This window comes from Muntiacus reevesi, chromosome 3, assembly GCF_963930625.1.
Source record: "Muntiacus reevesi chromosome 3, mMunRee1.1, whole genome shotgun sequence".
NCBI classification, from domain to species: Eukaryota; Metazoa; Chordata; class Mammalia; order Artiodactyla; family Cervidae; genus Muntiacus; species Muntiacus reevesi.
The window spans coordinates 90,018,408-90,043,037 of NC_089251.1; the positions used below are offsets into that span (position 1 = coordinate 90,018,408).

Consider the following 24,630-nt stretch of genomic DNA (forward strand, 5'->3'; position numbering starts at 1 on the left):
GGGTGGTGTCTACCGCCAAGGTTATGCAAAAACAATACATTAGTACTTATATTTGTATTTGTTTTAAAAGAACAAAGAAAGAAACTAAGTTACTAACATTTAAGAAATGACACTGATACCCTCTTCCTCTGATAGTCAAGTACCACATATGGAATTCAAAATATATATATTAAGGAAAAAAGAGGACAGAGTGGTTGATAGTAATACTGTCATTTGTTGATTTTCTTTCAGTTTATTGTGATATATTATAGATTACATATGCTGTATATGAAAGTTAGGTTATATTACCTAGTTTTAGTTAAACTTGTAGAAATAGTTTGAGCATATTCCTATATATACACGGTCCTTTGAAATAACACTAATAAACAAGGTTAACACCTATCTGCATCCTAGTGCAGTAAGACCATTATAATATTGCAAGCTATGCATGCTAAGTCATTCCAGTCATGTTCGACTCTGTGATCCTATGGACTGTAGCCTGCCAGGCTCCTCTGTCCATGGGATCCTCCAGGCAAGAATACTGGAGTGAGTTGCCCTGCTTTCCTCCAGGCATCTTCCCCACCCAGGGATCAAACCTGTGTCTCTTGCAACATCCTGCATTGGCAGGCGGGTTCTTTACCACTAGCACCACCTGGGAAGCACATTTAATACTGGTCCCCAGTGAATCAAGCCTGCCTGTGTGCATGTCCCTTAGCAATGTGATTCTGCTGCTTCTATCAAGATATAGAGACCATTTCTCCACTCTCTTCAATCTGGACTGGCTTTGTGACTTGCTTTTGGCTAACAGAAAGTGATGGACATTGCCAAATTCTGGAGTCCAGGTGTTAAGAGGCCTAGCAGCTTCAGCTCTCTTTCTCTGTCTGAACCCATGCTATGAGGAATGCTACTGGGAAGACCACCATGCTATGAGGAAGCACAGTTTAGCCTACTTGGCGGCGGGGGTGGGGGAGGGGGTGGCAGGGCGGTCAGAATGCAGTTCAGGTACAGAACCAAGACAACAGCTGGCACCAACTGCCAGCCAGCCACATAAGTGATTTCCAGGTGAAGACAGCAGATAAATTCCCTTGCTGTGCCCAGTGTGAGGTGCTAATGCACAGAATCATAAGAAAAAATACATCAGGGAATTCCATGGAGGTCTGGTGGTTAGGACTCCATGCTTTCACTGTCAAGGGCACAGGTTCCATTTCTGGTGAGGGAACTAAGATCCCAGAAGCCATGTGGCTCAGCCAAGAAAAAAAAAAAAGCCAAGAATTAACATGAACCAATCTCTATTTTAAGCATCAGCTCCACTATGATGCCACTCAATAAACATTTTAAAAAAGAAAAAATATGTAAGCATTATTTTTAAGTCATTACATTTTGAGGTAGTTTGTTAAGAGAAATAGACAACTGATACATCGGGTAAGACCTCCCCATCAAATATATTATGTGGCAAATGTGCACACAAGCATGCTCAGTCGCCTCAGTTGCATCCAGCTCCTTGCAACTCCACGGACTGTGGCCTGCCAAGCTCTTCAGTCTATGGGATTCTCTAAGCAAGACACTGGAGTGGGTTGTCATGTCTTCCTCCAGGGGATCTTGCCGACACTACGGATTGAATCCACATCTCCCGCATAGCAGGCAGCTTCTTTACCACTGAGCCATCAGGGAAGCCCTGTGGCAAACATAAGGATGATCAAAGTAAATCTGACAGAAAATAACACCCCAAATTTGAAATTATAATAATGACTATCTAAAAGGGGGATTTAAACACATTGTTAACAATGAATCTCTCCCTAACTAGAAATAGTAGCTAATAAGAGTAGTACATATGTAGACCACTTTTAAATAAATAACATATACATGTATAATGCATACATACACAAAAAGTTTTACTGGAGGTATATAATCATAATCAAAAAGTTTAGAACCATATGTATACTACTACTGAAATTAATATATACATATAACTTATATTTACAAATATACAGCTAGTGGATATAAATGTTCTTTCTTTTGAAGATGATGGTACCAAATTTTTTGAAAAACCTTCAGTTAGCTGTCACGCACTAATACATGTAGTAAAAGTTGGAAAAAGAGCTCCACTATTTAGTCCACCACTACTTCCCAACATTACAAGTTCCAAACTATCCCAAGAAGTAAGAATTTCCATAGTTCCAATATTCTGCTTTTACTAATACAATGCATTTTTACCTTAAAATATATGTATACTCCCCTCATCCCACAATATTTTACTTACTACACTACTGATTACACTTAGAACACCACCCAGCTATCAAAATCCTTAGCATGGCAAATTCCTTTCTTGGATGAACAATGGTATCTTTCAATGAGACAGGAAATGTGGAAGAAGAGCACTGACTGGTTTGGCGACATGAAGAGGAAATACAGCGGTGTGGCCAATGAAAGGAAGACCTGAGCACGTCAAATGTAAACTGAAAGCAGTCACTGGAAAGGTAAGATTGGAGAAAAACAAAAAAAAGGAAGGAAGAGAAAGTCGAAACATTTGACAGAAAAAAGAAACAGAACTGAGCGCAAGTGGAAGGAATAGTCTTAAACAGGAGGAATAGCCTCTTCCTCTGAAACTGAAGTTGAAGCAATGAAGAATGGTGGAGACACATAGTCAAGAAATAAGAGTCTTGAAAGTCAAGAGAGCTTCTGCTTTAAAAGTCCTCAGTTTCTCTCTGACATTGGTTAAGAAGATCACCCGTACAGAACAAGGAATATTTTCTCTGTGAAAAAAGGTTAGTCTTCACCAAAGTAAAATGCCTTTTCATGTCATACAGAATATGACCAATTTTGTCATACTGAACATACCAACTTTAAGTTCACTCATACTATGCTATCTCTAGCTGTTTCAAGTCAAAAACTGAATTTTTTTCCACTGTTATTCTGCCCTTCTCTAGTTCTTCTGTACTTCCTATACAACAGAAGTAAGAAAGAAAAAAAGTGACAGAAACATGAGAAATCATAGGCAAACCAAAGTCTGAAAACATAACTGTATCCAACTTTCACAGTATACAATACAGATCAACTTATTCTGAGAGACCTATCTACTGTCTATACTGGGCAACTCTGAAAAGTATACCAACATCTTGAACCTACTTGTCAATGTTTTATAGTAAAAATAGCATTCATTTCACAAATGACATAAAAATGAACTGTGAGATTGTTACAATTTTATTCAAGCTTTTCCACTATGTATTCTTCACAAACCATGATGAAAATAAACATGGAGCATCTCAGAATATACTACTGAATCTGATACAGATACTGGATCTTAATAGTCCAGATGGCTCCCACAAGGATATATTTCACAGAGTATTCAAATCCTCTGACACTTTATGAAAAATTTGTATTCACTCAGTAACTTTTCTGAGAAGAGGGTTCATGACTTCCAATAGATTCTCAAAAGGTAAGCTTTTGTCTCTAAAATGTTTATGAACTACTGCTATAGATAGCTCTCTTCTCCAATGTTAAAAGACCAACTCTGCTCAAAGACTTACCAAGAAAAACAAAACAAAAGGCATGTCAGCTAGACCATAGCCTCTTCATCAGAGAGCTAGGAGATGCCTATGTTTAACAAACTGAGGAGAGTTGAAGTCATTCTGTTGGAAAGTAGGCTGTACTATTTTTTGACATTTGCTTGTTTGTATACTTGGAAAGCAAGGGAAAGGTAAAAATTAATAACAGACTTCAGCCTAAGTCAACAAAATAAGATTATAGTACCAAAAAATAAGATCCTCCACATCCCTAAATTCTCTGACACCACAGTAAAGTCACCATATTCAAGGGCACAACCCTCAAAAGTAGATGAAGACTACCATGGCTCAAGCCAGCCAGTGTGACAACACTAAAAACAAAACCTAAAGTAAAACTATAGCTTTCCACATCTTGTTAGATCAAAGACACACACACACACACACACACAACACATAAACACACAGGAAACTGGAAATACTTTGAAAGAAAAAGAGTTACTCCCAGTAGTTGCTTCTGAACAAATTTCTTAAGGAAACTGAAGAAGAGAAAAATCTATCTATAAAAATTCAAGAACTATTATCTACTTCTTATTAAATTAAAAAGCTACTGTGTGAATTCAAGATTTGCTTTTTGCCTCTTTTTCTTCCCTGCAAAGAGACCACAGGTTCCTCAGTATATATATAGAAGACTTTATTTGTTCCTTCAGTACTAAAGCACAAATTGTAAGCTTTTAGTTCACTGGTTACAGGGTTTAGGTTTCAGAAGACAAAAAATTCCTGAAGAGGGATGGTGGTGATGGTTGCACAACAATGTGAATGTACCTTTTAATATCACAAAACTGTATATTTAAAAATTATTTTAGAAAGGTAAATTTTATATTATGCATATTTTTCCAGGAGGAAAAAAGCACAAAAGTGAGAAATATTCACTGGTGGAGAATCAAGATAAAATTATACCTAAGTGAAAAAACTTCACCTGGGACTCCAAGACAATTTGCATCCTGAGATATCGAAGCTGAACATAACAGTCAACAGTTTCATCAGCAAATTAAGAGTCTAAGAAGACCAGGAAAATATTAAAACTCTTAACAATATCCATGAAAATTCTCTGTCCTTAAATGCATAAGTGCCCTGCCAAAGGGAAAAAAAGTGTATGTATTAAACATATATAATAAAAATGTGTAGAATACCAAGGCTACACAATGCAGTGTGCTAGGTTCTATGGGAACAAAAAGATGAAGCTAATTCAGACACATGCCCTCGAGAAAATGCCAGTAAATGATTATCATCTCAGTTCCACTTCCTGGACTCTATCCTAGCTTTAGGTTCCCCTCCTCCAAACACCTGTCCCAGATCCCTTTTATTACCTAGTATTCTGCAAGTCAGTCCCCTGTGATTTATGGTGGTGTGCCACAGAACACATCTTAAGCATTGGCACTGTAAGACTTTTTAAAAATAAGAGCTCTTAAATTCCCTACTTCCTTCCCAATCTCATTAACATCTCACTGGTATAGAGTATAATCATCTCCCCTGACAGCCCACCCTGATTTTCTCTAAAGCAGAATTTTCTCAATTTTTAAAAATTTCCAAGTACTTAAACATTTATATAAAGATCCATTATCACTGTTCTGTTTTAATAGCTAACCACACTAGAGGCCTCAATGGTTGGCTGACTTCTGAGTTTAAGCAAACACACACGTAGGCATCACAGCCTGACACGGTCTTTTCTTTCTCCCCTCAAACAACTTCCCTAACCTGTAGAGCATTGTCTCCTCTGCATGCACACACAGAAGTAATCACTGAAAACTGTTCTAAATTTGCTGTAAATGTACAATTAGAAAGTTATGCCAGGAAGGTAAAATAGCCTGAACTCTCAACAAAATAACTTTTTTTGCAAGCTTTCAAAACAAATAAAATGTAGTCAGTTGAAAACTTTCAGCTTACAGTATAAAATCTTTGCCATTGCTTTGTTCAGAAGTCACTTACAAAGAACAGAGAGTCTGAGTGAAAACTTCAGCTCCAGTGATCTAACCACTTTCCAAACTCCCAGTCCAGTGTTTATTCCCTAGCCAGCTTGGTGCAGTCGTGTAACCATTCACCTTCTAATGAAGACAGAAAGAATCACATCCCACTACAGTCAAAGGTCATAAAACCTCTAAAGCATAGAACCACATAGACCTAGAAAAAGCAACAAGTTAGGTGGTCACCTGTCACTATTCAATTACAAAAATTTCATTTTCCTGTGTTTTTGGTTTGGGGTTCATTTCTGTGCTGAGACCTTAAATAAGAAGGATTGAGAGATGCCACATTCTCAATCAGTGAGATAAAAATCAGCAATAATTAATTAACTAAAAAGTTTCTGGTAGTCTCATTATCTGTTCCATGTGCTTCCTACCCTGTACTTTTGATAAACTTCATGAACAATGGCCAGGAATTAGGAAGAGAGAGATTTGACTACAAAGAGGGAGCACAAAGGAACTTGGAGAGATGACGGAACTGTTCTGTTTGTCATGGTGCTTACATCAATCTATGCTTGTTAAAAAAACTTATGGACGACAACAAAAAAGATTTTATTGTATGCAACTTTTTAAATTGTAAAGCTACTTGAGGTTTACTTGCTAAAACTTTTCAGCAGGGAGATTTAGAAGGATGTGACAAAACAGATTCCTCTTGTTCTAGAACATCCTTAGGTCCACATCTTGGCCCTCCTGTATAAATGTGAGTATTTCTTTCTCTTCCTGTCTCCTCACATACCAGTTCCCTCGCCATTACTTTCTATTTCCTCACATACCAGTTGCCTTACCATGATTTTGAAGGAGTTTTCGTGCTCAGTAAAGAGAACATCTGGCAGAGGATGCAAGAATAAAGAACTCACTGAGAGCACAACAATCCTAGGAATTCCTAACTGGATTTCTCCAGGGCCAGTAAGACTGATCCTTAAGGTCAAAGGGCACACTACAGGGATTTGGGAAGGGCTCTAAATCCAAACCTCAAGCTTGGCTCTACCACACGCTGCACACGTGGCAGACGTCTAAATCGTCAAAAAGTCTTCGTTTTAAAAGGTATATTCTGTGCTTCAATCATGCAGTTGTTATATCTGCCTTGAGAAAACACCATCCATACATAACCTAGACAGCATATTAAAAAGCAGAGACATTACTTTGCCGACAAAGGTCCATCTAGTCAAAGCTATGGCTTTTCCAGTAGTCATGTACAGATGTGAGAGTTGGACCATAAAGAAAGCTGAGAGCCAAAGAAGTGATGCTTTTGAACTGTGGTCTTGGAAAAGACTCGAGAGTCCCCTGAACTGCAAGGAAATCAGACTAGTCAATCCTAAAGGAAATCAGTCCTGAATATTCATTGGAACAACTGACGCTGATGCTGAAGCTCCAATACTTTGATTACCTGATGTGAAGAATTGACTCATTGGGAAAGACCCTGACGCTGGGAAAGACTGAAGGCAGGAGGAGAAGGGGATGACAGAGGAGGAGATGGTTGGACAGCATCATTGATTCGATGGACATGAGTTTGAGCAAGCTCCAGGATTAGGTGATGGACAGGGAGGTCTAGCGTGCTGCAGTCCATGGGGTCACAAAGAGTCAGACACAACTGAGTGACTGAACTGAACTGAAGCAGAGTAAGCTTATAAATAGATATAATACAAGAATACTAGTTCATTCAGACTTATAATGAGGGAACACTGCCTATTAAACATAAACTTTAATAGTTCATTCCTATGAGACGAAAAATGTATCTTGCTTCCATTCATCTTTTAGAAAGGCAGACAGAGGTTGTATCTGACCAGACCTAAACTTAATCTGGTAATGGAAACTCCCATGCAGTCCAGTGCTTAGGAATCTGCACTTCCACTGCCAGGGATCTGGGCAAGCTGCATGGCCCAGTCAAAAATAAGTAAACAAATAAAGGCTTTTTCAAAAATTAATAACAATAAATAAATTTAATCTGATAATAAAGATAATAAAGTGGCTGTTCTTGGCCCCCTGTATAGTAATATTTAACAGCTGTATATTTTCATATTATATTTAAGGCATCATTTTAAATAACTTTTCATATCCTTGCATGTTTCAGAGGCTAAATTATATAATAAAAACACAAACAGCAAACATCTTATTTATGTCAATGAGATCAATTCATTTTCACCTCACAACTAAAGATCTAAAGGACTGCTCTCAAGCTCAATTCAAAAGTGAGTTCAATGATCTGAATTTCATTTCCACACTAGTGCAGCACAATTATTCATGATACTTGGAGGCTGCAGGAAATCCTAGGAGCATTGTAATGGAAAGAAGTTCAGTTACTATACAAACCCTCCAAGAAAAACTTCATACTGTAGGCCATTCTCCTTTATCTTAAATTTAGCAGAAAGTTTCCCAATGAAATATTGATAATAATGAGGCTACTGGCTCTCTCCCACAAGACTCTGAGGCCAAGCCAAATTATATGTATGCTAACTTATCAGAAATATTTTCCCTCACTGCTCTCTTAATTCCCTCTTTCCCCATCTTTTCCTGCAGCAGCATAAGGACTCTTCACTCATCAGAACACATAACCAAGTATGAAATGCATGTGAGCCTGCAATAGTGGCAGGGGTATGGTAGTGTAACATTTTGCAACCAAAGGGGAGTGCTGAAGACCTCATATTCTCTTCTGAACAAGGGTTAATTTTTATCTTAAGAATTCAAGGCAAGGGGAAAGGATCATTTTGGTTACCACAAATTTGCCATCTTTATCATCACTGAAGTTCATGGGGAAGCAAAGAGTCAGAAACAACATAGCAACTCAACAACAATCATCACTTTTAAGATTTTTATATTATTTAAAAAAAACACTTGCTTTATTGTCCATTATATCAGACTTATCTGTTCACTTCTTTAATAAGGCACATAATACAACAGAGAATTGAATGGAATCATTTAATTTACATCTAACACATAATTCCTTCTCCATCTTGCTATAGCTGATTCTTTAGACTCCTCAATTACCCACATAAAGCAGAAAGGAAAATCAATAATGCCATAAATAAGCGTAAATAATCCCTTAAATAAGGGAACACTTCCTTTGTACCTGACAGTCATAACACTTACTATCTCATATCCAGTCCACCAGCAAACCCTACCTATTATCAGTTCTGTTCAGTTCAGTTCAGTTCAGTCGCTCAGTCGTGTCCGACTCTTTGAGACCCCATGAACCGCAGCACACCAGGCCTCCCTGTCCATCACCAACTCCTGGAGTTTACTCAAACTCATGTCCATCGAGTCGGTGATGCCATCCAGCCATCTCATCCTCTGTCGTCCCCTTATCCTCCTGCCCCCAATTCCTCCCAGCATCAGGGTCTTTTCCAATGAGTCAACTCTTCGCATGAGGTGGCCAAAGTATTGGAGTTTCAGCTTCAGCATCACTCCTTCCAATGAACATCCAGGACTGATCTCTCCTATTATACACATATACCAAATCTGACTTAAGTTTCTGTTCTTTTTTTTTTCAATATATCTTATCTAAGTTATATGTGCAAATTTATGCATAGTTAAATTATACACAAAGACTTATTATGAAAAAGAACTGTTTTCTCCTCTCCTCTATCCCCCAAGCCCTGCTCCCGAGAAGCAACCCCTCTTTATCTCCATACACCATGCTTAAGTGTGCTACTGCCTGTTTCTTTAGATCCTTTTTCATTGTGGTAAGATTTATGACACAGAATTTTCCATTTTAACCATTTTTAATTGTACAGTTCTGTGGTACTAAGTACATTCACATTGTTGTACAACCATCACTACCACCATCTTTAGAAACTCTTCATCTTCCCCAACTGAAACTCTGTACCCATTAAACATTAACTCCTTATTCCCTTTATTACTAGGCCCTGGAAACCATCATTCTACTTTCTGTCTGTATGAATTTGACTAGTTCAGGAACCTCAGATAAGTGGAACTAAACAGAATTTGTCCATTCATGCCCAGCTTATTTCACTTAGCATAATGTCTTTAAGGTTCATCCATGTTGCAGCATGTGTCAAAATTTCCTTTTTTAAGGTGAAACAATATTGCACCTTTTTTTGCTTATCCATTCACCTGTCAATGGACAGCTGGGTTGTTTCTACCTCTTGGCTGTTACAATTTAGTTTTAAGCATTATCATTGACTTTCCACCATGGAAGAAGGGGGTTTAGGTCTCTTTCATGTTAACACACCAGTACCACATACCTGGGCAGTGTCCATTCACCCATCCCTCTACAACACAGATAAATCAATGGATTAATTAGATATGCTAACTTTTAGCATTAGCATTTAATTATTATAACTGTATGAATGTAATTCACAGGCATGTAAGATACTGCCTATAATCTCTAAAGACACCTATGACTTTCACTTTGTCCTTTGGTTTCTGAAATTTTACAATATGCCTTGATGTAAGTCTACTTTCATTCTTTTTGTTAGACACTTGGTAGGTCCTTTAATTTGCTTGTTTGTGTCTTATTAATAGAATTTGGGGAAATTTCCTGTATTATTTCTAGGATGAATTTCTTCCCTTCTTTTTCGCTTCCTTTTTCTAAAATACCTAGTATTCAAATGCTATTTTAGATCTCCTGGACTGACTCCCTAATATTCTTTTATCTTTTCTATTTCCCATGTTTTATCTCTTTTTCTTTTTACTCTTCTCTCTAAAAGACTTTTTCAGCTTTATTTTCCAAACCCTCCTTTAAGTGTTTTCAGCTGCCATATTTTTAATTTTTAAACATTCTTGCTGTTCCCTGCTCTTCTCCTTTTATGTAGCATTCTGACCTTGCTTCTGCCATGTAACTTACTTTCTCTTACCTTTCTAATGCTCCTGATGATGGTTTGTTTCACTTTGCCTTTCAGGTTTTCCTCTTCCTGCACAGTCTCTATCTTCTTCATGCTGCTTCTCTGTACATTTGTTCTGACTCTGTTTTCATGTCAGAATCTCTTTTCAAGTATCTGGTGATCCTTAGCCATCTGCTCAAATTTTAATTTGGGAAACTAAAAAGTCTAACTGAAATTTCTCTAGCTGTACATTATTAGTCTAATCAACTGTGACCTTCAAAGTGATCTGACTTGCCCTTTTTATTGGTGAATACCCAGTGGACATATCTTTAGGACACTTCTCTTGGGTTAATTATATTATTCAGAGTATTCAGATTATCTTCCAGTCTCACACCTGAAGGGTGTTAAGTCTGGTTCTAGAAACGAAATCAGAAAGGAGGGCTGTGAGATTTAGGATAAATCTCAATATTTAGGATATAAACTTGCTGTTTTCAGTTTGTGTCTATTGTTCTCTAGTCTTCTGCTAGAGATGGGATCAGGTAGTCAACTGGCAAGAAAAGTTAAGGGAGGAATCCTAACTGATTCTGAAATAGACACTCAACCAATGGTTGTGTCTAACTGGTTCTTAAATAGACATTCAACCAATCTTTCTTTTTGGGCATCAATTTTACCCCCCTTTCCTTAAGGTGAGAAACTTCTTAAACACAGAGGTTCTGCAAAACCCTAAAACTAGACTGTTCTCAGTTTCTTCTACTACCAATTTAGGACTGAGTTTTCTTGGATATGCTAGGACAATTTTCACACATCTTTTTACTTTCCAATTTCCAAAAACTGTGCTGTCACCTTCTCTTCTATATTCTTTATGTTTGAAGCTCATGCTTTTTAAAAAAAAATTATTTTAACTTTCCTTGGCTATTGTTTTTATGAGAGGCAGAAGACAGAAATGTATGTGTTCAACACATTATCTTTATTAAGAAGTTAATTTGATCACTCTATAGCACCTCCACAGAACTTTCAGATAGTTTCAAAATCCATTCAAAGAGCAACTTTAGGTATTTTCATATAGTTAAGAATATAATTGGAATAAGAGAATATACCTTAGAATATCAATATACCTTAGAATATCTAATTAGAATATATATTAGAATATATATATTAGAATATCTAATAATAATTAATATATTATATTATATATTAATAATAACTATAATTATTATTAATATATAACACATTATATTTATACTATATAATATGTCATATATTATATAATTATATAATAAATATATAATAATTAATATAATATCTATTAATAATATGTAATAATAACTAATATATCTAATATATATTAGAATATATATTAGAATATCTAATATATCTTAGAACATACCTTAGAATATCAAAAAGGGTAGTTTACCTGAAAAATGTTAAGGTATAGGTACATTAAATTTAATTAAATACATAATTAAGAGTAATCAATTAATTTATTAACTATCTCCTATGACCAAACACTGTGCTAGAAAGGTGCTGAAGATACAAAGCTAAAAAACATACTCTGTCCTTACAGAGACCATAACCTGCTTGGGAAGACAGATACGTAAAGCAGCAATCGCACTAACGGCATTCCTTCCTGCTATGAGATGCCACCTTGGAGGCCCAAGTAGCTCTCTACCTTTCCCATTCACAAAGCTTAGCAATGTACTACTTCAGTAGACTGAGTAAGTTCATCTGAAGAACACTAGGTCTCTCAAGCTAATCTAAGTGGCATTGATATGAGAACTCTCCTAGTCAAATCATCTCTCTGACCAACAAGGAGCCATCTAGTACATACTGACTAGATGGTCCCCTCTCTCAGCTTCCCGATCAATAATAAAAGGGCAGAGCCCTTCTCCTGAGGCATATGCTGTTGCCTGTAGTGCAAGGTAGAACCCATCAGAGTCCTTCACAGAAAGACAGGAAGATGGTATTTTTGTGCACTGCGCTGACCTTTCTGCCAATAAGGTTTACTGAGGAAACGTACTTTACAACTTTATGGCATAACGCTAACTTGTTTGTGTCTACGCCTCTAACACTACCTTTATCACTTATTAAATCCACATACTATATATTTGGGTCAATTTCTGTATTTCTATTCTACTCATCAGTTTATTCTTATGATACCATACAGTTTTAAATTAAGTATTACTGCTCTCCGGTATAAGCCAAGGCTCAGTAAAAGGAATATTTTCAAAAAGAATTTAATCTTAAAATAACTGAAACATATATATGTGTGTATATTATATGTATATATGTAGCATATTTGTGAGAGATGGTATAAATATTGCAATAGCTGCTGTTTCTCTAAATTAATGGTCTATTTATGATGAGCACAGTATGAGGCCATGTTTACAAATTATATTGAGAACCCATATGACAATTTGCCTTTGATAATAGAAAAATTTCTCCTAATAAGCTAGCATGCTTTGCTTAGTCAAAGCAAATAAATAATACATTTATTATATTTACACACACATACACACACCATAGTTTCCTTTTTATCCTGAAGAAAACTCAAAATCAAGCCTCAATATTGTCCTCAGATTTAAGAAATAAATTCTCTATGTTCTTTCATGCAACATGAATCAAGTCACTGCCCTTTTATTTTTTTTTTTTCAGTGGATTTTGTCATACATTGATGTGAATCAGCCATAGAGTTACACGAATTCCCCATCCCGGTCTCCCATCCCACCTCCCTCTCCACCCGATTCCTCTGGATCTTCCCAGCCCAACAGGCCCGAGCACTTGACTCATGCCTCCCACCTGGGCTGGTGGTCTGTTTCACCACTGATAATATACATGCTGTTCCTTCGAAACATCCCACCCTCCCCTTCTCCCACAGAGTTCAAAAGTCTGTTCTGTACTTCTGCGTCTCTTCTTCTGCCCTGCATATAGGGCCATCGTTACCATCTTTCTAAATTCCGTATATATGTGTTAGTATACTGTAATGTTCTTTATCTTTCTGGCTCACCTCACTCTGTATAATGGGCTCCAGTTTCATCCATCTCATTAGAACTGATTCAAATGAATTCTTTTTAACGGCTGAGTAATATACCATGGTGTATATGTACCACAGCTTCCTTATCCATTCATCTGCTGATGGGCATCTAGGTTGCTTCCATGTCCTGGCTATTATAAACAAGTCACTGCCCTTTTAAATTTAACGTTCATCTTTTTAACTGAAATCAGGTGCAAAATATTTTAAAAGTATATATAATAGAAATAATTTTTATTGGAAGGAGAAAAAATGTTTAAAAGTGAAATCTAATTCAAGGTTGACAATTGTGACAGAAAACTGAATTTTAGGAATAAAATTAAAAGTATTTCAATCATCAAGTTTATCTTCTCTTTCTCCACACTCTTAGAATCTATTTACATTCACCATTCATCTAGGATGGTTCTTTCTTTTCAACTTAACATATATTATAAGCCTAGGACTAATCTAAGTCCTTGATTTCCCTAAACGTTTCCATATCTTTGAAGAGAAGATTAAAAATTCTAACTATAGAGCTGCCTAAATGTTTCCACATCTTTGAAGAGAAGATTAAAAATTCTAACTATAGAGCTGTGAAGGCTGAATGTTTTGTTTAGTAAATTGCCCACTGTCATGCAGCTAGCAAATGGCAAATCCAGGAGTCTAACCCAAACTTCAAATCTATCTGTTAATTATCATATTACTGAACAGTAAACTTAAATGCCTACTATCCTCTTCAGATTCTAACATTGTACGATCTAGCATAAGCTACTCCGACTGGTTCCGACTTCAAGAATCCCTCTTTTACAGGTCCATGTTCCCCCACCCTACCATCTGTATTATCAAAGAGTAAGGAGCAAGAAACTGCACAAATACATAAACACCAAAATCAAGAAGAAAAGAGAATAAAAGTAAATCCTGGAACACCAACTAGGTGAGCATCATCTTCTTTGACTCCAAAGACCATATTTTGTGGAAGTTTTGCAGAGCACCCAGCACAAAAGAGGTTTCAATGGCAGTACTTTTCCTTGGCAGGCATTACATGCCTATATGAACTCAGCTGGTAATACCATGCCTGATCTAAATCAAAAGATGTTCTACACAATAAATAAAAGAGCTCATTTTGCCACAGCCAAGATTTAACCAAAGGAAGTCAAAGGCTGAAAGAATTGTGTGAATGAGTGTGCTCAGTCACGTAGTCATGTCCAATTATTTGAGACCCCATGGACTGCAGCCTGCCGGGCTCCTCTGTCCATGGGATTCCCCGGGCAAGAATACTGAAGAGGGTTGCCATTTCCTTCTCCAGGGGATCTTTCCTACCCAGGGATTGAACTCACATCTTCTGCATTGCAGGCGGATTCTTTACCACTGGGCCACTTCGGAAGACTACAGAAAGAGCCATGGTGAAAACTAATCTTATCCAAGGATCAGTTTCTTTAAAACTAGTTACTAAAGGAAGAATGCCTGGGAGCCTTCAATTTCTTTTATGAGCAACCAGTTCCTTTTCTAACCATCAGTTATATAACCCATATAATTTGGCAAAGCCAAGTTAGAATTTTAAAAGTAAATAAATTCTTCCTTTTGTTAAAGGACTTCACATAGAAATCAACCTAGCCAAGAATGTTTATGTTACAAATGTTATTTAGTCCCACAAAGCCTAAGGCAAACTAATCAAAATAACAAATACAGAACTTCTCTCCTGCACAAATCAATTCCATAACAAGTGAATTACAGAAATCAATTTCATAAAGAAAACTAAAAAACAGTATACAATTAACAAAGAACTACTTTAGACATTTTTTATAAAATCAGGTCAAGCTAAATTGATTATTCCAAAATAAGACGTACACAGTATTCTGGAAGCACACTGTAAGAATATCAACATAGAACATGGGATAGGACAAAAGGGAAGGTTTTTCTACTTGCTTTAAAGATAGCTCTACTTCTTATAGCAGAACTCACAGGAGGGTCCATTAAATGCTTTCAATCTAATTCATGTTAAGAGATATACAGGAAGATGAACGTGGTTTTTTTGTTTTTTTTTTAAATAAAACTGCTTAACTTAAAATTCAAAATGGCAATAAACAGTAGAATGAACAATTTCAAAATTCCTCCTCAGATTCCAGTATATGATTGAACTTCTATTCTAGGTTTTGTGGCAAGAAGGAGAAACTCTCCCAGGGCCCAAGACTGGGTCCTTGTCTAATACTCAGAAGTGAACTGTCCAGTGAGACACACGTGCTAACAAAGCAAGAGACTACTGGGAAGGGGCAACTGGGCAGAGAGCCGGAAGGAAAGGGACCCAGGAGAGCTGCTCTGCCGCACGGTTCGCAGCCTCAGGTTTTAGGGCGATCAGATCAGTTTCTGGGTTGTCTTTGGCTAGTCACTCTGACTCAGGGTCCTTCCTGGTGGTGCACACCTTGGGCCAAGATGGATGCCAGTGAGAAGGATTTCTGGGAGGTGGTAGGACACGTAACATTTCCTTTTGACCTTTCCCAGACTCTTCCAGTTGGTGGTGGCTTAGTAAGTCCGTGTTCCTTACCAGGACTTCCTATTGTAAAATAACTCATGCAAATGGTTACTATGGAGCCTGGCCAGGGTGGGCAGTTTAGTCAGTGTGCTTCCCCTACAGTTTCATACTTGTACATTCTCTAGATTTTCTACAGCTTCCCAGGTATATTGGAAGACAACCGAAAGACTCAGAGACTCCTAGCTTAACACATTTTAAACCAGACTGACTATACCATTGTTTCCTAGATCCAAAGGCAAAATTAAAATGAACAGTTCAGTAAAAAGTAATTCTATTCAAGACCAAAATAAAAGTGTATTAATTTTCTATTGCTGTGTAATATACTACTATAAACTTAGTGACTTAAAAGTACACAAAAATATTACCTGAGTTTCCATATATTAGAAGTTAAGTATGTTCGTGCTGAGTCTTCTGTTCAGGGGTCTCACCAGACTAAAATCATGATGTCAGTCAGGCCTGTGGTTTCATTTAGAGCTCAGGGTCTTCTAAGTTTACTCATTTGTTGCCAGAATTCAGTTCCGTGTGGTTGTAGAACTCAGGTCCCCATTTTCTTGCTGGCTGTTGGCTGGGGATAGCTCTCAGCAACTCAAGGTGGCCTACAATTCCCTGCCACATGGCCCTCTCCAAAACATGGCAATCTGTTTCTTCAAGATCAACAGTTAAGCATCAGATGCAGTTTTTAATCTCTCTACTTTCTGTATCTAACCTCTCAGTTCAGTTCAGCTGCTGAGCTGTGTCCGACTCTTTGTGACCCCATGGACTGAAGTGCGCCAGGCTTCCCTGTCCATCACCAACACCCAGAACTTGCTCAAACTCATGTCCATCAAGTCGATGGTGCCATCCAACCATCTCACTCTCTGTCGTCCCCTTCTCTTCCTGCCTTCAATCTTTCCCAGCATTAGGGTCTTTTCCAATGAGTCAGTTCTTTGCACCAGGTAGCCAAAGTATTGGAGTTTCAGGATCAGCATCAGTCCTTCCGATGAATACACAGGACTGATTTCCTTTAGGACTGACTGGTTTGATCTCCTTAGAGTCCAAGGGATGCTCAAGAGTCTTCTCCAACACTACAGTTCAAAAGCATGAATTCTTCGGCTCTCAGCTTTCTTTATGGTCCAACTCTCACATCCATACATGACTACTGGAAAAACCACAGCTTTGACTATATGGACCTTTAACTGTACCGCTAGACCTTTTAAAGGTGCTCACCTTATACACTAGGCTCACACACTCAAGGGAGAAGATTTTACAGGGTGTACAGACCAGGGGACAGGAATCCTGGGGACTGTCTCAGAAATTTGCCTACCACATGAAACCAAAGCAAAGATCTTCCTACAGATAAAGCTTTATCCAGAAACAATATAATACTTGGAATACAGAAAAACTGATAAAACTACATATCCCTCAAATGGCATTTTTTCATCATCCTCAAATAGTAATTCTTGCATCATATATCTTGACAAAATTGAACAAACACTTTGAGATTATAATCTCAGATAAATGTCTGGAGCCTACTTTGCTCATTAAACCCCAATTTGGTGGAGTCCTTCTGGTGGCTTAAATGGTATATCCCAAAGAGAAGCCAGTCTACCAACTGCCTTCAACATTTCATTTTACAAAGGACAACGTTCAACCATGGATCAATGCAGCAACTCAGAATAGGGTAAGTACAATAAGAAAAAGGGAGATGTCCACCAAGAAAAAGCATAAAGTACTATATAATTGCTAGAAGCGCCTAGATCAACTATCAAAATTGATACTTTCAAATCTGTTTTCTTGTATGATTCTAAAGAAGGCCACTTAAATTTTTCTTTAAAGGACAAGAACATATTTTTAAGGCCAAAACTGCAGTTGTTGAACTAAAAATGATGATTAGCGGCACAGACAATGCTAAAAACTGGATCAATAAATTATAAGGCAAACATACAGGGGAGAAATGTTAAAGAGATGAAACTGTGAAGAAAAAAGGAAAATAACATGGAGATATGTATTTTTCTAGGCTATATAATAGTAGGTTGTAGCAAAGTAGCTAGCTATTCACCAAAACTATTTCCTCTTTCTCTCGGTCACACAGATAAACTGTATTTCCAATCCTCACTTGCAGTGTGTGAGCTTCAGCCAATGTAATGTAGGCAGCAGTCATATGTATCATTTACAAGTTGGTCAATGAAAAAAAAAAAAAAAAGACCCTAATGCTGTTACTCCTTTCCCTACTGCTATAACACTGAAAGTCACATGTTGAAGTGATACAGCCACATGTCCCAGATCCCTTCATAGTCACTTGAAGAAGAGCTACCCCACCAGGAATACACATTTAAGACTTCACCCAGGCAAAAAAACAGAATTTCTAGGGTGAGATTTTAGAGCTTAACTATTATAAGAGGTAGCATTATTTAAAGAAACAAGCACTAGAGCTTGAAGAATGGTGTTGATAACAAAAAATAACAAAAAAACCTAAAATAAATGGCAAAAGTTTAGAGGTCAGGTAGTAGGCAGTAAGAACATATATTTAGCAAGCCAAAAGCCTGACGAGCCCTATGATATTGTGGCAAAAAAAAAAAAAAAAACTGGTAAGACGGGAACCAGTAATAAATGAAAAAGTATACCACGTGGCTACTGGGCCTGTAGCTTTATAAGTAAATGCAGAGAGTTATGGTGTATATTGGCATTTACTTTCTGCTTTTAGCAAGGTTTTACACAAAAGAGATGAGCACAGAATTTCCCAATTTGCAAACTAAAATTTGGGCCATATTTCTGAGCCCAGAAACTTGGGCCTCAGAGGGTCAGAAAGCTGAACACATACAGATCCCAAACAGTAAAAGAAAAAGAAGGTAAAAGTTTGAGCAATTAAGTCCAAAGAAAACCTTGTTGAACTTAATTCTGAGGCAAAAATTAGATTCAGGTATGGTTTTCTTACTCATTATTTCATATGACCTCCAAGTAGGGCCATTAAAATAAGAAAAAAGACATTAGGTAAGAGTTATTCTCCCCCAATTCCACTACCTCTCCAAACAGGGAAGAAGAAAAAAATCATTCCCGAAAATTATATTTAGAAAAGAACACTGGGTACAATATCTAAACAGAACCTACTGAAAACAAACAGATCAGAGGTCTACTAAGTTTTGAGGTAACTATAATGCCAAAAACCCACAAATCTGGACTAAATAAATCTTTGTTCAGAACATTAAAACAAATGTTGGGCTCCTAAACTTGTAGAAGCAGAAAGCAGGCACTGAAAGATACACAGAGATATAAATGTGGTTGTAGATATAAGTCTAGCTGTATATGTACATCTACAGAGAGAAAAAGAAGTATTCAAATGAATGTCAATTCCCCAGCACACACTTCAGAAATGTACACAGGAAAAAAAATAGGCAAAGAAAAACTACGATGCAGCATAGGAGTTCTTTCCAGAGAGCCAACATCTAAGCAAGGAAGTTCCCCTGTTACTAATTCAGAAACATTTCCCAATGATGACCCAAAAAGACGAGATGATTTGATACGAAACAGGGAATACTGTACATGTCCTGTTCTTCCGATTTCTAAATGGAAGTTTTTTGTTGTAGCTATTCTGTTCTAGCTTCTCCATGGTCATCAGCCCACTGAAGAGCCACATCTGGGTCTGATGGAGAGTACTGAACGTCCCTGGAAAACACCATTCTTTGAGATGGATGTAGTAACTAGATGGGATATTAGGTTGTATTCCTTAGGGAAGGGACAGACATGTTGTATGGATGAAAGGAAGAGTGAAGACATATTTGATGAGCCAAAGAGCAGACTGTGCCAGAGACTAGCTGCTATTCACCAAAACTGCGTTCTTCTCTTAGAGTGAAATTATATTCCCAGTCTCCCTTGCAGGTTGGTATGGCCATATTCTTAAGTTCTGGCCAATGAAATCAGTGTAGCAGTGATGATGTGTCACCTCCATGCCTAGCCCAAAAAAACCCTACCACAGGAACTTCACTGGTGGTCTAGTGGTTAACATTCTGTACTTCCAGTGCAACGGATTAGGGTTTGATCCCTGGTCAGGGAACTAAGATCCCACATGCCACAGGGAACAGCCAAAGAAACAAACAAAAAGAAAAATAAATTAAAAAATGTGTGCTAAGAACAAAATAAACAAGCTTCTTAAAAAAAAAACCCTACCACATCCAATACTCTTTGGTCTTTCCCCTTCTGCAGCAATCTTCAAAACCATATTAAAAATGACAGAGCCATATAATGGAGACATTTCTTAAATATCCATTGCAAAGAAAACCAGCACAAATCAGAAACATTATTTTGGACTTGACATAAGAAAGAAATAAACCATAACCTCTCCCTTTAATCCAACATCCATGAATTCAAACAAATATTTATTGAACACCTACATGTACAAAGTATGTGGGTATGTGGTAGTTTCTCTCCCTCCCACTTTCCTTACTTTTTAGGGACTACAGAAGATTTTTAAATGTGTAAGATATCTTTACTCAAGGATATTATAGCATAAGATAGTAATACATGCAATAAGAGCTATACTTGAGATGAAAAATATTATAGGAGGAATAAAGGGTCCTCAATTAATTAAAAAGTCCTGAATTCACAAAAGATTTCATCACCATTTCTTTAAATGACAAAAATACAGCCAACAGCTAACAGTTTACACAGACTGAATAACACAGCAGATAAATTCACCTCAATCTAATCTGAATTCTATACTACAGGATCTGACCTTTATAAGCTGAACTTGAGCAAATCACTTCCCTGCCCTAGGCCATAATTTCTTCAGATAATTAGGGGGAGAGACAGATAATCTCATTAAATGAAATAATAATACTCTTCACGGAATCTCTTTTACTTCAAAACCGAAGGAATTTCTCAACCAAAGGCCTAGAAAAAGCAAGGAATTTCTCAAGCAAAGGCCTAGAGAAAGCAACTCTACTCTTCAATATTTTGAAAGGTTAGTAAAAAATTTTCAACCACAATTAAGACTTGTCTTACAAGATATTTTCATTCCTGTACTCAAAATATACACAGCAAAGCCAAAGCATATTTCCAATGATTAATTTTTTCTACATCACTAAAAAAAAAAAGACACAATATGATTATTTCCATCAAAGTTTATCATCAACTAATTTTAAACTTTCCACTTTGCAAAGTATAATAATAAAAAAATTTTAAAGGAGAAAGGGGAAAAGAATATCTGTATTCTCTTAGGAAAGGGATTTCCAACAGGCAGATCTCTTTTACAGAATCAAATACCTAAAAGATGATTCACATCAATGTATGACAAAACCCACTGAAAAATAAAAAAATAAAAAAATAAAAATAAAATAAAAATAAAAATAAAAATAAATAAATAAAAATAAAAATACAAAAAAAAAAAAAAAAAAAGAATCAAATACCTAAAAGAATAGCTGAGACCGAAAATCTGACCCAAAATATGACCTACTCCCACCTTCTTCACAGAATGATATGAACTACAAATGACTTACTCAAGAACATAGCTGTTTATAGAACCAAAAAAGACTTCCCATTAAAAAAATGAATCTATTACTTATTATTGTAGGTTATATCAAGGTATCCTGAGAAATTTTAATAAAATCAGCATGACTTAAGTTTCAAAAGAGCAAATAATACTGCAAATTACTCCTGTTCTTTATTCATAACAACAAAGTACTTCTGGATGTTCTGTGTGACTTTAAGTTATTAGAGATGAAGATACTGAAAGAAAAAATCTAAATACTTTGTTATTTTTTAATAAGCTATAAGCTAATTCCTTTCTATGATCATAAATCACAGCATTTCCCAACAGGCCTTTTCTCATTGATACCCACTGATATCTGAAATAACAATTACAGAAATACTCATATATAACATATTGCTTGAACAGTAAATAATCAACCAGAAGTACATGCAGCACAATTTAGCTCATTAACTAGAAGTAGTACTTTTTAAAACCCTGGGCTTTGAATCATACCCAAAGTCAAGAAAAGTATTCAAAAAATAGAAAAATCTCTTCAAAACAACAGTATAAACCATAATAGCCAGTTAATAGTTACTGAGCATTCACAGAGCAAAACAATATACTAGTAAATAAGTCACTGCTCTGTTAAGAAAATAAAAAATATTTTGAAACCACGTGTTCCCATAAAGATGAAGGACTTCCCTAAAATGACAAGAAACAATTAAGACACTTAGCAAAATGAAATCTGTTTAACAGAATACTTGCAAAGTCATTGGTCAACCTATCACAAACCCCAGACCTACTTGCTTCATGGCAGTCTCTCCAATTTTGTCTGAATGTTTGCGGATACTCTCCAGAAAGTCTTTGAGATCGGACATAGACACATCTTTAATTTCTTCTCGAAGCTTGGGGATATTGTCCACCATCACCTTGCAGAATCGATAGTGGCTTACTTGAGGAAGATAGGTATGCTCTAGATGTTCCAGAGTTTTCAGTGCAGGATAATGCCTATAAAAGGAATTGTATCACCTTTAGCTCAATTCAGTCTTCTTTAGGGCCACAGATATATTCCTCAGGGAAAATTTCTAGCCTGAATTAGTTTTCACATACATTAAGACAAATGCAGGACTGTTTCAATAAAAACATCAATGGAAAAATAAATATCAAATTATTAAAAACTAACATGTATTATAGGACTTAATAAATTATAATCAAAAAAGATTTTATCCCAAGAATACAGAAAGCATAGAAATCCACCAATGAAATTCATTACATAAAGAATAAAGGCCACAGGAGATTTTAAAAAAAAGAGAGAGAGTGAAAATAAAGAGAAATACAAAATGATTCTATCAGTGCCATAAAAATCATCCTATAAAATAAAGTACCCAAGGACAGATTTCAACTGTGGCACACAGAAGAACTTAGCAAATCTTTTACTTAAAAAGCAAATATAAACTGGACAAAACTTTGCAAACACCCATTTCAGGACTCTGGAAATTAGAAAGGACTCTGGAAAAAAAGAAAGTAGAACAGCAGCTTGAGAAGGGTTTATTCATGAAAACTGATAAACAGAGAGGGACTTCATGGTGTTCCTGCCTGGGGCTACCTCCATCATCCTCTTCACCTTCCCTCACATCACTGGTTATAACTTGTCAGGAAAATGAGCAACTTCTCTGCCATTAGGGGTTGACATGATTTGGAGCAGAGAATGAAAATCCTATACTGACTAGTGCTGTTAGGAAAAGTAGCAAATTCAGTTACAAAAAGGAGGTAGGAACTTCCAAGTCTACTGGCCTGATGTTCATCTTGGTTGGGACAAAGTGCAGACTCGAGGACTAATCAAAAACTTAACAAGGAAGTCATAAACAAGAGACCCACAGAATAACCAGATCAGTTCAGTTTATTTCAGTTCAGTTCAGTCACTCAGTCGTGCCCGAGTCTTTGCGACCCCATGAACGGCAGCAACTAGGCCTCCCTGTCCCAGAGTTTACCCAACTCATGTCCATTGTGGAGAATGCAATGGCACCCCACTCCAGTACTCTTGCCTGGAAAATTATATGGATGGAGGAGCCTGGTAGGCTGCAGTCCATGGGGTCGTGAAGAGTGGGACACGACTGAGCGACTTCACTTTCACTTTTCACTTTCATGCATTGGAGAAGGAAATGGCAACCCACTCCAGTGTCCTTGCCTATAGAATCTCGGGGATGGGGGAGCCTGGTGGGCTGCCATCTAAGGGGTCTCACTGAGTCAGACATGACTGAAGTGACTTAGCAGCAGCAGCAGCATGTCCATTGAGCTGGTGAAGCATTCCAACCATCTCATCCTCTGTTGTCCCCTTCTCCTCCTGCCCTCAATCTTTCCCAGCATCAGGGTCGTTTTAAATGAGTCAGCTCTTCCCATCAGGGGGCCAAAGTACTGGAGTTTCAGCTTCAACAACACTCAGGACTGATCTCCTTTAGGACTGACTGGTGGGATCTCCTTGCAGTCCAAGGGACTCTCAAGAGTCTTCTCCAACACCACAGTTCAAAAGCATCAATTCTTTGGCGCTCAGCTTTCTTTATAGTCCCACTCTCACATCCATACATGACTACTGGGAAAACCATAGCCTTGACTAGACGGATCATTGTTGACAAAGTAATGTTTCTGCTTTTTAATATGCTATCTAGGTTGGTCATAACTTTCCTTCCAAGGAGTAAGTATCTTTTAATTTGATGGCTGCAATCACCATCTGCAGTGATTTTGGAGCCCAAAAAATAAAGTCAGCCACTGTTTGCCCATCTATTTGCCATGAAGTAACAGGACCAGATGCCATGATCTTAGTTTTCTGAATATTAAGCTTTAAGTCAACTTTTTCACTCTCCTCTTTCACTTTCATCAAGAGGCTCTTTAGTTTTTCTTCACTTTCTGCCATAAGGGTGGTGTCATCTGTATATCTGAGGTTATTGACATTTCTCCCAGTAATCTTGATTCCAGCTTGTGCTTCTTCCAGCCCAGCCTTTCTCATGATGTACTCTGCATATAAGTTAAATAAGCAGGGTGACAATATACAGCCTTGATGTACTCCTTTTCCTATTTGGAACCGGTCTGTTGTTCCATATCCAGTTCTTACCATTGCTTCCTGACCTGCATACAGGTTTCTCAAGACAGGTGGTCTGGTATTCCCATCTCTTTCAGAATTTTCCACAGTTTATTGTGATCCACACAGTCAAAGGCTTTGGCATAGTCAATAAAGCAGAAATAGATATTTTTCTGGAACTCTCTTGCTTTTTCAATGATCCAGCATATGTTGGCAATTTGATCTCTGGTTCATCTGCCTTTTCTAAAACCAGCTTGAACATCTGGAAGTTCACGGATCACGATTTGCTGAAG

The 24,630-nt window shown here is 37.1% G+C and overlaps 1 protein-coding gene across 2 annotated transcripts in view; it reads right to left on the minus strand.

Annotated features, from left to right (window-relative positions):
• EXOC6B (exocyst complex component 6B) overlaps positions 1-24,630 on the minus strand; it is a 669,652-nt gene that overhangs the window by 532,374 nt on the left and 112,648 nt on the right. For both annotated transcript variants that reach the window (XM_065929532.1, XM_065929531.1), the window contains exon 6: positions 22,065-22,269. In XM_065929532.1, coding sequence (XP_065785604.1) covers positions 22,065-22,269 — 205 coding nt within the window. The remainder of the gene's footprint in view (positions 1-22,064; positions 22,270-24,630) is intronic.